This window comes from Hippocampus guttulatus, chromosome 6 (genome assembly GCF_054856545.1).
Source record: "Hippocampus guttulatus isolate MCC_2025c chromosome 6, RoL_Hgut_1.0, whole genome shotgun sequence".
Taxonomy (NCBI): domain Eukaryota; kingdom Metazoa; phylum Chordata; class Actinopteri; order Syngnathiformes; family Syngnathidae; genus Hippocampus; species Hippocampus guttulatus.
Window position 1 is genome coordinate 5,532,412 of NC_141266.1, and position 17,108 is coordinate 5,549,519.

At 41.3% G+C, this 17,108-nt stretch overlaps 1 protein-coding gene across 3 annotated transcripts in view; it reads right to left on the reverse strand.

The window, feature by feature from the left end:
- Positions 1-360: 360 nt before the first annotated feature.
- The window catches only part of LOC147203363 (zinc finger protein 516-like), a 52,521-nt gene continuing 35,773 nt past the window's right edge, over positions 361-17,108 (reverse strand). Inside the window, exons 3-6 of one of the 3 annotated variants that reach the window (XM_086113602.1) lie at positions 14,489-15,727; positions 11,380-11,484; positions 7,595-7,665; positions 361-3,675 (exon numbers count right to left, since the gene is read on the reverse strand). In XM_086113602.1, coding sequence (XP_085969728.1) covers positions 3,616-3,675; positions 7,595-7,665; positions 11,380-11,484; positions 14,489-15,727 — 1,475 coding nt within the window. In that variant the 3' untranslated portion in view covers positions 361-3,615. Of the gene's footprint in view, positions 3,676-7,594; positions 7,666-7,689; positions 8,309-11,379; positions 11,485-14,488; positions 15,728-17,108 lie in introns of those variants that run through there. The other 2 variants (XM_086113601.1, XM_086113603.1) reach the window with 2 other exon arrangements.

The window sequence follows — 17,108 nt, forward strand, 5'->3', positions numbered from 1 at the left end:
ATGAAGTTGACTGCTCACTGGTTTGAACATTATGGTGGCAACTGAGGAATCTCGTTGTCCATAAAATGTGTTCATGCGTGAAGAAATTGTTCGATAATGTGTGCCCAGCTGATGAGAGTGAGCACTAATGGTACTAGTAGGACCTGTGAACAGCAAAGCGGCGTACAATACACACTGTGCCATTTGTGATTCTCAGAGGCGATACACTGAAGGCTTCTTGGTAAAGTTCAGAGCAGAAATGTAAGAATCAAACAAACTACACCTGAACCTTGTTTCATCTAAATGCGGATGTGTTCCATCACAAGTGGCTGAGAAGCGACTACATCTAGCAAAGACAACCAGATGAAGCGGAAGCAAAAGTTATCATTTTGTGTGTCTTTATTTGGGGTTTTTGAAATTTACAAACGTGGAACAGAACTGAGAATGGCTCAGACGAGGTAGAGCTTTCACGTCGGCTTGCTGGCTTGAAAATGACAACACAAAAAAAAAATAAACACAGAATAATGACCCAGAAAATCAAAATTACCAAACACCTGTCCTGCCTCTGTCCTCTTGTCCTTTTTGAAGTGATAATAAATACAGATTTCAACCAAAACACTTGGAATAATAAGGTCTCGTTAGGAACATTAATCATGAGGTTCAATACAAATAAAAAGCTCGCAGAAACAGAAAAAAAACAACCACCCGATTTAAAATATGTAATAAACCGCCAACCAAAGGGAAAAAAAACAACCCGTCGGAGGCCAGACATGGCGAGCTAATGACAAAAGTCCTACAATTTAGCAGAGAGACGAAAAACAAGATCTTACATCTTCATGAAAAATAAGCACTGCTGCATCTCGACTTGTCAAACTTTCCATGAGGAAAAATAACTAAAATGGTGTGACACACAGCCATTACAAAAAAAGATCATCTGTCATTGAAATCTATGCAAAAAGCCTCAAAAGCCCCAAATTCTACTCACTGTCAACTGCTATGATAGCATTCTCAAAGTAACCTTGTCTAGAATTGAAGCGAATGGAAAGTTCAAGTTGTTTTCTAGTCTAAGTGCACCAATAATGCCATTTGGTTTCTACCGCTGTATATAAAGAATTTGGTCAAATTGGATAACAGATAAACAATTCATATTACAGTCACTCCAGCGTCACGCTTTCACTAAATCACACTTCGGAGTACAAATTTCTAACTGAGGAGTTCATCTTAAAGGGAATTCTGTACACTGTGGGTATTATTAGTACTATTCTACAGGACAAGGCTAGAATATCCATTTTCAAGTATTTTCACTACACACACCCTTCAGTACACACTTAAGTGTACCGTTAGACATATTAAGGTACACAACATAGTATGTATCTTTTCACAACCATTTGGTATTACATCCATTTGTTGTTTTTGTAAAAACTATTGAGGTTTCAAAATAGACTCATAGTCTCGTACTTGGTATGTTAACGCGTTTGAATAGAACTGTATCGAACAATTATATTCCCTGACAAGTGACAATCTGCTTATCTCCAATGAGTCAAGGCATGGCTTTCTCAGTTCGCGGGTTGCTGAAGAGACAAGCCCAAGGAGAGGATACACAAAAAAAAAACCCAAAAATAAACAAACAAAAAAAAAAATGTGTAAAGACTAGGCACAACACATGGATGGATGTTCATCATTCCTTTTCAGTCGATCGGAAAACAAATCACAAAGACATGCAACCGCATTTGCGTTAAGACTGTGACTGCTTTACAATTCAGTCCGGTTCAACAGCACTATTTGGTAGCATGGCTGAAAGAATGGCCCTCAAGTCATGAGACAAGTTGGAAGTGTCCTCGTGGGAAATCCCAAAGTCCCATTGTGACTGTTCCCACCGCGGGACCAAGAAGGAATATCTTGCAATACTTCACTTCACCCGACCAATCCACTGGTCGACAAATCATTTAAAAAAAAAAAAAAAAACACTCTGTTCTGAGAATTTCATTCAGTCTCTTTTTGTAATGAAACAAAAACGGAACCTGTCATCACTGGTTTTGTACGGTGCTAATAATATACAGTGCAAATGGTGATTAACACAAAGCGGTTGGCCAAATTAAGGTACTGTAACCCAGAACAGATTGATACAGGCATCATGAAGTGGTTGTGTTGATGAAGTCATTAAAAGGTCAAACAGAACATATCACCAATTAGAAACCTTTGAAGAAAAAAAATGATGGTGTGAGCCACAGCTAGCATCCTGCTGTCTACGCCTTGACGCATTTGAGGGATTTTAACATCGGCCTTTCAAAAAAGGTTTGCAGCACAATTAAAACTACAACGGCCATTAGCGTAAAGCGGTTTAGCGTAAAGCAATCCCGCTAGCTAGCATTAGCAGAAGCACGTTTGCCTCCAAAAGTGCACCAGCTGGCCTTTACTTTGTGTAATTTTAATCTGAGTCATCAGGCCGCTCCAACTGCAGGTTTGCAGTTGTAAATCAAAGTCAAAGTGTCAGTGTGAGAAAGGCTCAGTAATATAAAGGAGTTATATAGATGGAAATTGCCGGCACTCAGCCCCTTCCTCTTCAATTGACAATAATTGTATGGCCATAAAAATGGTACACTCATTTATAATGGCTATTAAAAAGCAACTCTTTTTAATGAGCATTAGAGCAGTCTCTCTCTCTCTCGCTCTCTTTCTCGCTAATCATATCCCTCGGCTCAGAGTGGTCACTCTTAAGATTTCACTAAAGAGTGGAGCCAAGTGACTTTACCCCATTTGCCCATGCTGGCTAACACAGGACACTGAAATGGCTTTTAGCCCAGAGGAAGTCTTGGCTATGGCTGTGATGATGAATCGATTACTCAGTTATACAATACAGATAGCATTTATCAGCCACTGTATTGATAATCATGTTAATTTTAAGATGGTTTGCTCTCAAATATATTCGTTTCTGCTCGAAGATTTGAAGGGAAACGTCATTCAATTTGATCATGGCTTATTAACAAAATCGTTAAATGTTACTTGCAGATTATAGACAGTAGCATGTTGCCATGAGGGATGCATCATGTACAATGTACCTAAAAAAGAAAAAAAAACAGAAAGAGGTTGGCCACTACAGTCGCACACCACAGTAGTTGCATTGAAAAATATATTTTCATATGCATATCATGAGCCACGTAATGACGTCAGAAAGAATCATTCAACACAACATGATCATTATTTTCTACCTTCAGTTCCGAGAAGTGGAGTAAAAAGGTTTGTGACTTAATTTTTACCCATTGTGTTATTTTAGTATTGTTAAAAGCAGCCATTTGTATTTATTCATTACAAATGGTCTCTGTCAAACTACAAGAACTATAGAAAATCCTCATTATAAGATGTGAGTTGAAACGAGGAAAATGTTTCATATTGCCGTTCCGTAAAATCCAACGGTGATCAAATCCTCCTATTTTTCCAAGTGATGATGTCATTTTCAGTTGATGTGAGTCCCTGACTAGCCTAGTTCAGTTATCCAAGAGAAGCCCTATTTCTGTTTTGGTGAGGTCGCCGTTGGGCCGAACTCTCCTTGCTCCTCGGGGCTCAGCAACAAGTTCCTTGAATCTGGATACTGGTTGTTGTCAAAAGGCATGTGGTGGACACTCTGGACATGTGTCTTCAGGTTCCCTTTCTGAGAGGCTCTGTATGGGCAGAGCTGGCAGCAGAAAGGCTTCTCTCCTGGACAACAATCCAAAACACACACAAAAACAGGACATTTCAAAGGTCGCGTGGTGGCAACAGAGTGTTTGGTAACATGAAACATCCATGTAAACCACAGATGAAAGAGCGGAAATAGAATGCAGTGAAAAAAGACATGCATAAGCCACATTTAAAGGGAAGCAGAATACAAAATATGGACTCAAATATTGGGATACCTGGCTATTACACCTACAGTGACTGAAAATGGAATAAAACATGCAATTAGTACCCCTCAATTCTATGAGATTCACCCAGTCCAGAGACAATAATTCAAACTCGCATTCAGACCTATGGACAATGCACAGCTCTCAATTGATGCATGTTTTGCCAGAGTAATTACAACAACAAAAAACCCTCTCACAAGCGCAACGAAAACTTACAAACCAGCAACACTGGAGCAGAGACTTAAACCCCCAATTTCTCAAAACTCTTGAGACAAACATGCTAACAACATGCTGCCCGTCTGCTTAAACCCCTGACAAATTACTCAGCCCGTGACAAGGTGTCACAATACTTTTGTCCATTTCGTGGTGGCTTTATTTCAAAGCAAAATGCCAGACAAACTCCTTCTGGACAAGTAATGACTTGTCTAAACAGTCATTTTCTATCCCTGTACTTCATTCCATCAACCCCGCTGCCCAATGACCAACACACACACACACATGCCCATCCTGTCTTCTAATTGGACTGACCTACAATGGGAGAGATATCAGACCTCAGCAAAAAAATACAAAGAATAATAACAAATAAGCAAGTCACACCTGAACAAAACAAATGAGATTGCCATTTAATTGCACCTAATTATCATTTTGATAAATGTATGACTATCACAGCGGGAAAATAAATGACTCCCTGCGGCCCCTCCCCCCATCCAACAGTATTTTTCCTGAAGAAGACACAGGAAAATAAAGCAGTTATCATACATCATCAGAAGCACAACAGAGAGAAAGAAAGAGGGGTGTTTGAGAAAGAGAGCGATAACAACAAAATAGGTATAATTAATCATAAAGGAAAATAATAAAACAGCTGGAAAAAGAAGGTGAGGGTTAGACGTGAGAGGAAAGCAAAAACCCGGGCGACGTCGTCCTGTGAGGAAACACGGCTGACGGGACCGCTGCACTACATTATACTAAAGGTTATCGTCACCGTAAAGCAGCGTCAACACTGCATCTAATTGGACCCCTCCGCCAGACGCCTGCTCCCATCAGTCATATACTGTGCGGTAAATCTCAGTCATGTGGGGCAGGCGCATGTGTGTGTGTGATGTGTGTGATTAATAAAATTGAGGGTATAGCATAGACAAGCGAATGTCAAAGCTGAACAGATTTACTTCTGTTTCCCGCTCAGCCTCAATTCTTGTCGCTGTAACGGACTCTGAAAACGAACAGAAGGAAGATGGAATTTAAGTCGACTGTACTTTGCCTACTGTCTCCAAGTTTGACTGCGTGGCACAATAAATAGGTAATTATTTCATGCCAACTTCACATACACGTGTCTTTTAAGTCCTGAATGCTAAACTTGCTGAGCTGCCTGCTTGAGTACCGTATTGGCCCGAATATAAAACGGCCCTGATTATAAGACAACCCCCTCTTTTTCAAGACTCAAGTTTGAAAAAAGACTTTTTGAACACCAAATTAATTTTTATACAGAAAAGAATTACAGTACATCTGAAACAAATGATTATAACAATATATTTGAGAGAAAAAGCATGTTATTTTGCCTCATTCAAATCTTAATATCTGAACATTTAAATATGTAAATTAAAGTGTAAATTACAGTACATCATAACTTCTCCTCAGCTGCCGGTTGACCTGGCCGATCTTCGACCCACTTTTCTCCAGAATGTTGCTATGTTTCTCCATTTTCTGTTATCTCTTCTATTATTTTTTTCTCTTTTCTTTCTTACCTCTATTCTTTATTTTTCTTCTTCGTGCTACCGCTATTTTTATTTTTATTCTTCGTGACAGGGGTTTACTTTGGCCTGGGGAGTCCAGTTCAGCATTCGCTTCAATGATATCTGGCGCCATCTAGCGTCGTGAATGGGTATAATGTCTAGACCCCGAATATAAGACGACCCCCACTTTTTCAGTCTTATTTCAATGCAAAAAACACCGTCTTATATTCGGGCCAATACGGTATATCAGTTAAAATTAAATATTGTTGTTTGAATACAACTTGCTGTTAACTCTATAGTATAAAGGTAATGCTGTTCAACATGTGTCAAGGATGGTATAGAGTCTATACCATCCTTGACACATGTTGAACATCACCGTGTTTGACAAGCTAGCTTCACTTTAGTCACTATTTGCATGTTTTTAAGAAAGCATCACAAGTTGTGTGAAGCTTTTGTCCCTCTCAATTAACTAAATAACACGATAGAGAACTTGCACTGATATACCACACTGAATGTGGATATAATGTCCCCAAGACTACCAAAATTACTTGTGATTTTGGCTCCAAAGAATAATCAATAGTTTGCTGAATTAGATTTTAGCCTAAGGTTACTTAGATATATCCTTGTTACAGTTTGAGGTAAATGGAAACTCATACATGCTCTAAATTTATACGGTAGTTGATTCGAGTGGTCCGGATCTGGGATATCAAACATACGGCCCGCAAGCCAGAATCGGCCTGTCAGGAGTTCTGATCAAACCCATGGGGATTGATCTGCCTGGCAGGGAAGTTTTGGTCCATTTTTATTTACAGACTTTTATGTTGATGCAAGCACCGGAGAACCATAAATGTTAGGTCTCATGTGATACATGCACGTAACTGATAAAGAAAACAGTTGACTTACAACACGTACGCAGTAAGAAACAGCTGTATGTACCTATTGTTTGTCAAGTAATTTCACGTGCAAATGCGCAGTTAAAATAAGTCAGTGAAGTGGCTTGTAAAAGGTTTACTGAAACTTTAAGTTTATATACGAGCTATTGCTAATAGTTGGAGACAAGATGCTAATTGTTGATGGAGATTCACAATTACCTCATAAACTGTAAATTCATTTTTTGTGTTTTTGCTGGAATATGCCATGTACGCACGTCCGCTTTTCAGTTTGTCATTTTTAATTGAAATTCCTTCCTACAACGTTCATGTTGTTATTGTCATGCACGTCTTCTTGCTAGCAGGCAGCTATATGTTTCAGTCAAACCGGAACTAGGACTACTTCCAATTTCTGTGTCATGGGATTCATGGAAATGTAGTCCTACGAGGCGAATAATGAGTGTTTCTGACTGTGTGTGCCCGATGATACAATATGAGATAATAGCGTAAACGCAAAGTCAAAATCTTTCCTATTTACTTCCCAAAGCTGTTGCTAGCTAGTTACTTTTGCGTAAGTAGCACAGCACTTCCCTCAGCATCTGACATGCCCGTCAGGTGATGTGAACCCAGCGAAGATCTGGCTGGTTCTTGTTCTTCTACTTTCTTTTGACGGTTATCTAGCCATTTGTTTCTCAGTTTTGTTATTCAATATGTTTTGATGAGGCGCAAAATGCAAATTTTACTTCGCAAACTTTGACGCCAAACCCTTTATTTTGAGCCTTGGGTTATGAGAAGGACTTATTAAGGCTTTTTGCCACTTTCTCATGTTTCTTCCAGTTTAATCCAGTACATATCATTCTAAAAAATTGGTCATTACTATACTGTATATGCAACGCAAAACAATTGCTGCATTTGACAAAATTCGTTTCAATGTCCAAATCTGATTCCTCATGACAACAATCATTTGTACGGATGCCAGGTGCACAGTGTATGACATTAAATAAGAAAATGGACACACAAAGCAGGACTGGGCTGGAAATTGACAACATTACACAGCATGCAGACTAGTGCAACAAAAAGACAACACGTGCAAAAGCGATGGTGGAGCCGAGTGATTAGCCATTGTGCCACATACTTGTTTGGGAGCTTCAGAAGCGGTGCTGTGAGCGTCAGTACCTCTGTGGAGTCCATTAAAATCAAACCCAACTGTGGGGTGAGAAGGAGGACGAGGGTGGGGGAGGAGGAGGAAGAGGAGGAGGAGGAGGAGGAGGAGGAAGGGGGGCATCCGGTTAAAAGCTCCATCAAGACCCACACAAGCATTTGGTTTTCTCCTTGTTCCACCAGCCGCACTACGAAGTGCGGCGTTCGCCACCAGTGCCCATGCTAATGGAGGTGAGCTAGCAGTAATGATGATGGCGGCGGTGAAGGTGATGATGATGGCGATGGAACTTGGTTGAGCCAAGTCAGTGATTTAATATGACGCATGTTAATAGAGGCCTCGGGGCGGATGGCCTTTTCTATGTGCATACGTCCATGCTGAGGACAATCGTCGGTGACAACATTAATTACAGTCTTGGCTCGTGTTTACAGAGCCTGTGTATGGGCGTGAGTGTGTTAATTTACTGTGTGTGTGTGTGTGTGTGTGTGTCTGTGTGTGTGTGTTTACAATAAGGCTTAGGGGAAACTCAGCTTTGCATCACTTACCATTTGGCCTCTGTCACTTAGAATCACTGGCGATGCCACATATCATTCACACTCTCCACAAAGACGCTACTTATCTCCCTGTCTGCTGTGATCACCGCGCACTCATATGATGGACGTGACACGACAGGAGAGGAAATAGAGGAGCCTGAGACAAGTGAGGTCGGAGGCAGAGGGAGGAAAGAATGCAAGCGTGGGAATCCAGAGGGGGGGAAAGAAAACATACAAGTCAGGAGGGAGAGGAATTTGACAGAGAGTAGGGACAGGGTGGATGAAATTGAGAGACAAGCAAAAAGATGAGATGAAGAGGTGGCCAGGGGGATCAAACACAAAGTGGGAGGAAAAGAAGGGAAACAAATGGCAAAATGCATAAAATGGGGAAAATATCAAGCAATATCCACACAAACGTGAAAAGAAAAGAAACTAACACAACAGAAAGAAAGTCCAAAAAAAGATGGGAATATTTAGGAATAAAGCTGTGATTGGAACACTCTCCCCAACCGGCTGAGGGCCTCGTACACTACTGACGCTTTTAAATGAGATCCTCAGACTTTTCTTTTTACAAAAAGGCTTCTGCTAGGCCCTCCCTTTCTCTATCTATCTCTCTCTCTCTCTCTCTCTCTCTCTCTCTCTCTCTCTCTCTATCTATCTATCTATCTATTTATTTATTTATTATTTTACAGAATTTACTCTGTAGCACTTTGAGATTGCTGAAATATCAAGTGCATTGCAAAGAGCATTTATTTTGTGAAGACTGAGTTTTTGCTCTTATTATTAGTTTTACAATAATCAAGTAGTAAGATGACAAATATAAATGTATCAGTGTTTCGTTGAGGACTGTTGAGGACCTTGTTGAGGACCTTGTTGAATTATTTTCAGTAACAATGAAATACACTGTTCAGGCCCATCAGCACCATCATCAGTTTAATGTGATGCCTGAAGAAAGAAAAATCACCTCTTTAGTTAGGTTTGTTCACACATCTAACCAGAATACATCCTCCCATTTATATTTCCTAATATGGGCTGCAGGTGTGCTGGAGCCTGTCCCAGCCGACTTTGGGCGAGAAGCCAGGTGCATCCTTGAACAGGTCACCATCACCAGTCCATAGCGGGCAGAAAAAACCCCAAACATTTGCCCTCATATTCACATTCATGGCAATTTGGGGCCTTCAGTGATACTACGAAAACATGAATGTTTTTGGAATGTGGGTGGAAGCCAAAGTACCCAGAGAAAACCTTTGCAAGTGCGGGGAGAATGAATATTATTAATTTACATCTAGGCGGCCTGGTAGTCGAGTGTTTTAGCACGTCGACTTCACAGTGCAGAGGTACCGGGTTCGATTCCAGTTTCGGCCTTCCTGTGTGGAGTTTGCATGTTTCCCCCCGTGCTTGCGTGGGCTTTCTCCAGGTCCTCCGGTTTCCTCCCACATTCCCAAAAAAACATGCATGGCAGGATGATTGAACACTCCAAATTGTCCCTCGGTGTGAGTGTGAGCGCGAATGGTTGTTCGTTTCTATGTGCCCTGCGATTGGCTGGTAACCTGTTCAGGGTGTCCCCCTACTGCCCAAAGACAGCTGGGATAGGCTCCAGCACCCCCCGCGACCCTAGTCAGGATAAAGCGGTTCGGAAAATGAATGAATGAATTTACATCAACCATGTTGTTAACAAATGGACATATGGATTTTAATTCATCGAGAAAGAGCCATGACTTTAATATTATACTTATTATATTTGGAGCTTCATGTAAAATTAAGACTTCAGTCTCAAAACCTTTTTTTTCTAATTGTTCTAATAGCAGTGCTTTTTAAACGCAGGTGTTGTGTTGATGTTGTTTTTCAATGCATTGTGGCTTTTTGTCTGCACACAAACTATGTTTTTGGTCACTAGGATAGAGGTACAGGCCTTGATGAGAACTGCACAAAACGTTTGGGCAGTGTGTGTCGACTGCATTCATTGTATCTTGGTGTTAAATGTAAGCATAACTCCACCCATAAATCCTTGATTCTGAATTTTTTGTCAGGACTGGTTTGCCCCCACAATAAATAAATAAAAAATAAAAAACGCAATAAACACCTGTTGCTTTGGCACAAGCTTGACAACCTGCAAAGGCTTCTAATGAGATTTTGTTGTTGGGAATTTGGACAGAACTTTTTTTAAACTTCAGAGTGAGGAATCATAACATTACAAAAAAAACATGTACATGTGCTTATAGCTTTCGTCAATTTGCTTAATAAATGGCACAGGAGCACATGCAAATGTACTCAAGAGACTGGTGTGAATAAATGATGGTCTGCTTCATTGTAATGCACAATTGCACTTCTCTAATTGACATGTGATTAATAATGTAAACAATTTGTCACAGGTCAGTATTCAGAGAAAACATGTTTCAGTTTAAAAAATAGCGACAGCTGCCCAGCCCAGGGCAAGGAAGGACTCGCAGACTGGCTGTCACACTCAGCTGAACAAAAAGATCGGGTTTGATTTATATGAGTACATGCAGGAATGTCCGACAATGAAATATTGTTGAGAGTGTGAATCCTTCCATGCATATATTCTCGATAACTCATGTTAGTGTCACTGAGTAGATAAATAGCAGAGAAGGTGAAGATGTGTGGGCACAGGTGTCATGCGAGTGACTGAAAATATGCTATAAAATGAATAATTAGAGGGCAGAGGGGGGAGGGGGGGGGGGCTAGGTTACAAACTAAAGATGGGTATTGGCCTTATATGTTTACTCAACTTCCTTTGTTGTTCCTCTTGCTTCATGTGTGACTGCTTTGGTTTGATCAACAACGATACGATCAGCCTCAACATGCGACTCTCATGATGTTCAGATGCGGTGTACTATAGTACTACAGTATATACACTGAAAATCCATAGTGTATCTCATTGAATCTGCCGCCACTGTCATCGAACTAAATAAGGGAAAGAGAATAAAAGAAAACGCTCCATCACAGCTCGAGAAAGTGGAGTTTGACAACAGTTCAAACTATTGTTTACCAATGGCTGTTAAATATGTTTCAACCACAACTGAGCAGCTGAGTTATCTCTATAAAGGCAATCGTCCTGCGGTATTTTACGGTGACTGCATTATATAATGCAGGTGCAAGAGAGCCTTTGACTGGAGGATGTACAATGCTATTATGATGTGTATACGCACAAGAAAGGAAGTGAGAATCTTTGTTTGTGAGTGATGGGGGGAGAAAGTGTTAATTTACCTGTATGGGACCTCATATGAGTACGAAGGTGGCTGGGCTGACTGAAACTCTTCCCACACTCGTGGCAGAAATGTTGTCCTTGTCGCATGAGAGACCCCAGCATCCCTGATGACGGACATGTGAACATAATGTCGTACATAGTTTAGTTTAGTTTTGGTATATGAAGTATTTGGCGCGTGCAAGATAAAATACAATACAATACAATACAATACATGCTGATTTATATCGAGCTTTCACAACAGCGGCAGCTGTAACAAAGCGCTTAACAAAACAGTTAACATAAAGTAAAATAATAAACACAACACATAACATAAAACACGGACAGTCGTGCAGTCCTAACCACTTTTCCGTCACACGCTTTGTTGTTTGAAGCAGTTTGAGATGAAAGAGGAGAGAATCAAAGTGTCCTTTAACCAGTGGATCAGAGACGTCATGCTCAAAATGTGCACACGTCGGCTACAAGCTAAGTTTCAAAGTCAACAAGAAGCTGTAGCATCCATTGGCGAAAAAAGAGATTGGTTCACTTCTCCTGTCCCATGGAAATAAAAACAAAAGGTTTACTCTCAGTGTTGTGTCATAACTTCAAATGAATGTATAACGTTCGTCCATCAGTACGGACGTGTAGCAACATTTAAAAAAAGAATTACAATAAAATAATTCAGTTAGTTTTCAAAGTTTTAAAATCATTTTTGTTTTCATCTGATATTGTTGACGAAAATGTTATTTCAATTTGACTTCTTTTGTGAATTTTCGTTTACCATAATAACCTTGGTTCATTCCAAAATGGAGTTGTGTTTGAGGCTAAATAAAGTTGTGGAGGTCAGTAGTGTTCACACACTGAACATGCACAGTCGCACGGAAGCAGGGCCACAGCGGCGGAGGTAGGCGGCATGAGTAGTGGACAAGTGCAGGCATCATTAGTATGTCTAATGTGTCATTATGAGCGGCTTGCTCCAGGGGCTGGACTGCTGCTGTCACACAGCATCATCTCACAGGCTGACAGCCAGACACACACACCGCATAAATTACAGGCAATTAAAACGCCCCGGCTGTGATGTGCCCGCTCCGCTGCCCGTGTGTCACATGTCAGGTGTGTGTGCCCGTATGTGAAAGAGTTGTGTGTGTGCGATAGATACAGTATGTGTGTGTGTGTGTGTGTGTGTGTGTGTGTGTGTATATATATATATATATATATATTATTATTTTTTTTTTTAATATGTGTGTGTGTGTGTCTTTGGTCAGGACAGTAGCCAGGGCACACGCTAATCAGCTTTACACACTCTGGAGAAATAGGGGAAAAATAACTCTAACTTGTTGAATATCAATTGCTTCCAAAGCCGTCCATTCTGTAACATGACAGGGCTTGGTTCCAGACAGAGTTGATATATTTTCCGACATGACTTACCTTGTACTGCCACCAATACTATTCAGCGCAAAATGCAAAACACAAATTTTACAATCCACCACTTCTCGATAACAGGATGCTGACCATAAGTGTTGAATCCGAATCATTTTATATTGCTTTTGTTATTGCCGTGCATGGCAATATTATTAATGCGTCAGAAGCCACAGGGACATGGCAGGGTTCAATAACCGCTTTTCAACACTGTATCCAAGACACACACTCATTGGATCATGGTTTTGAAACTAAGTCTACCTCTGCTTGTGGCAAGCATGATGTGCCGCTACAGTCACCCAAAGCCTCACCAGAGAGCTACTGTGACGCTGTGTCTATTTGTTATGTGTATTTCTGTCTGTTTACATGTGGAAAGCGGGTGGAAGCAGGACAAGAAAGATCAAGGCGGGGGAGAGAGGTGACAGAGAGCATCTCTGGCACCGCGACTGCTGGCTGGCCTCTGGTTACTTTACTTCTCCTCTGAGCTGCCAGCCCTTCTCATTGATGCACTAATGAAAGACAAGACAGAGCTGGATGGAAAACACAGGCATCTGAACATACGCACACACGCACGCACGCACGCACACACACATGCACAAACACACGGACACACATTGCAGAGGAAAAGGGAGAAAGACTTAGTTGCTCAAAAAAGGTCACTTTATAGCATGTGACTCAAAGGGCTAAGGCGGATGGTGACGATATGCGCCTGGACGGGTGACAGTGATGTCATGCGTCTGCTCTGGGGCTGTTGTCTTTGACCCCTAGCTCCGCACAGCCCCACTTGACCTTAGAGACACAACTGAAAATGGGAAAATAATGTTGATGTTCGGTAATGACCATTTCCAAAGCAGCTGGTGGGGTAATTATTCTGTCTCATCTCTCTCTCTCTCTCTCTCTCTCTATCTCTCTGTTTGCCTCTAATGTTTCCTCGTGCCTCGTTTTGCTTCCCCCATTTGCATCTGTGTGAGTCTCTCATCAGGCACAGCCGTGACCTAAACAGTTTGTGACAGCTTTCTGGGAGAGTGGAGCTGGACACAAGGCATGCCTCACAGACCTGAGCAGCACACCAGAGGTACTATCACATCTTTCGCAGACAAATATAATTTGAATAAAAAGCAAAACAACATATCACAGATAGACACAAAAAAAGCAACACACATGCTGCCCCAGATACAGCCTTTTATCATACCTCGCAAAGATGCACACAAGTCAATGTGGTCATTTTAAGACCTCATTTTGCAACATTTTGTCAAGAAAATCTGTTAATGCTCCACGTGGAATGACTCTTTCATTGTGGTCACTGTTCAAATCCTCTCCAGTAGCTCCATATGAATATGCACCTCTTAGTATTAAGCATTGCTATGCCATAACAACAAGAATAAACATATTCATGCCATTAAAAACTGTGCATTATTTTGTATTATTTATGGAATCATTTTATGTTTGCTTTACTTCATACGTGGCCGGTGAGTGTATATTTTGATAGAGACGGTGAAAAGACGAGCACTTGCAAGAGTTCCTCAATAGAACCACTGTCGAGTCGAAATCAATTTCAAACATGCGACCAGTCATGGAAAAAGATTCTTATATGGTACTTCATTTTGATGTGCATCTTTTATGTACATAATGTATAAAATGTGTCTTCTTGACCAAACAGCTATGTGAGCCTTAATGATCCGAATAAAATAGGAAACAAATATAGTTCCTTACCGGTGGGATCCAAAAGAGAATTGGTGGCACCCCAGCGGTGGTACAGCGCAGCCAGTTCATGCGGGCTGGAGTATTTCAGGAAGCTGAGGATGTTGTTTGGCATATCTGGGATCTCTGATGTTGGCTCCTGCTTCACATTCCCACGAGCCTCTGAGGGCAGGGAGGATGATGAAGTCTGAAGAATGCCTCCGTATGGCTGCGTCGCTCCAGAGTGGCCTGCTGTGGAGCTGTGGATGATGCTACTAGGCCTCGTGGCATTCGTCTGTCGCTGGCCATGGGAGTTGGTGAGTGCTTGATGAGAGAAACCTCGAGCTCGGTTGTACTCTGTTTGGGTACTGTACTTGCTCGAAAGCATGAAGCCGAGTCCCTCCTGAGGCATCATGTAACATTCTGCCCTTTTGGTAGCTATAGCAGAGTTGAGGCTTGGCACTGGGGAACGAGAAAGGGTGCCGGTACTCTTCTTCTTAGAGCTGGAGGATGACAGCGATCTCCTCTGAGAGGAAAGATCAACTTTGGGTCTAAAGCGCGAAGACTGACTCTGAGGGACTTTTGTGGCATGAGATCCTAAAGTGGATGTGGAGGGTCTCAGCAATAAAGATGAAGAGTGAGGGCATGATGACGATGCTGTATCTGCACGACAACCCATTTTGTTCTTTTTTAGCACTTCATTGGTCTTGTTTGGAGGCCGTGTGCGTTGGGCATGCACAACTATTGGCAGTGGTGGGCATTCCTTACCCTCCAAGACTGGTGGGGGGCCAGTACGTCTCCTGGAGGACAAGTCTCTTGGCCCCTTGTTGTTGTTTTTGAGCGCCCATTTAGGAACCAAATTGGAGCTACCACTGGTCATGCGGTGAGCCACAGTCTGGTGCATCCACAGAACCTCAGGATAGAGGGTACAATGGGAGCAGAAGGAGCATTTGTGGTTAGGGAGGATTTTCCTGTCTATGGTTAGCGGGGCTTGGCCCCTGTGACCCTCAGCCCTCATACATAAATCCACAGGGCTCAAAACAGGCTCGGGGGGAGAAGAGCAAGTGGAAGGATGAGCAAGAGGGGACGGAATATTTTCCAGACCTAGCAGGAGGGCTTTCTTCAGTTTGGGATATCCATTGGGGGGGGCTGTAGGAATGGGGCCAGTTCTGTCTTCGGCGGCAGCCGAATGCTGGACATGAACATGAGCCAGGTAGGTATGTGATTCAGTGGTAACAAAGTCACAAAAGCTGCAGATATAAGGCCTCTCATCTGCAATAGAACAAAAACAAAGCAAAGGTTTGTCAAAACATAAAAAAAAGGAAATAGACTTGCATTTGACTTTATTTTTCCCTGGGTTTCAATAAAACTTAAAATTGGCCAATATTTCACAAATTACTCATTACTACAATATGTCAGCATTTATACGCACAAAAAACACTCAAATCCGATAAATATTAATTGTAGTTTAATAATGAATCTAATACCGTACTGGAAATTTAAACCGTTCTCGCCTTCGAATAAATTAAATACAGTAATTTAGTTGTGTGTGCAGTTTTAAACGTTGTCCACTTGATGGCGGTAAAGCCCTATCTTCGTGAAAACAACAACTGGGTATGGCCGTTGACAGTAACCCTCAGTGCAGTTATTTTATCTCGCACGTCCCATGCACAATAATGAAAAGCGAAACACTCACACACGCACACATGCACACAAAACTCTCGGGATAAGGCATTGTATTGTCTGTCAGCTACATACAGACATACAGAGAAACATGACACAACCGTAGTACTGAATAAACAATTTTCCTCTACCCTTTCCTTTGTACAACAGTAACTTGACATGTATTTTTATTTGACTTCGTTTCATTTGACACACGCTGCCAAGATAAAACCCGACATTAAACTGTAACTTTTGCAGTCTGTTGATTACACAGATGTGATTTGTTTGTCAGGCAACTTCTCATCTTTGTCCCCATAGACTTTTACGTCAGTAAACTGTCTTGGAAATCCCAACTAGAAAAATGTGTATCCATAAACTAAGCAAATGTGGATACATATAAAATGACAATTAAGACAAAACATTCAATACTGACTTGATTTGCCATCGCTGCCATAAATATTACATAGCATCCTGAGAAAAGAGGCGCTCTCTTTTTCAAATCGCATTGTCATAGAGGATAAATAAGGTTACTAAATAATGTAAACACCTCCCACGATGTCATGTATTTCTACACCACTGCACATGACACGCGTGTGTTAATGGTAAACACAAATTTTGTTTTTCTTTGTTTGTATTCTTGGGTCCGCATTTGATGATTACAACACACACGTTCCACATTTTTTTTACACACAGTTATTTTTGCAACCTTACAGCAGAATAGCAATATCATCTTCATCATCTCAAAGTGAGCAATCTGAATAGGGACACCAAAACCACAGCTAAACACGTGTTTAAAATGTGATATTAAAACAAACAAAATCAGAGGTCCTGATAGTAACACAATGCTTAGAGACAAGTAAAAGAGATCAAACCAACCTCATAAAAATTCTACTCACACAGGGGGTATGGGTTGGGGGAGTGGGGGGTTTCCTGAGACAGGAAGATCTGAAATAGCTCATAGCTCAATCATGCCTAAAAAAATGTTTCAGCT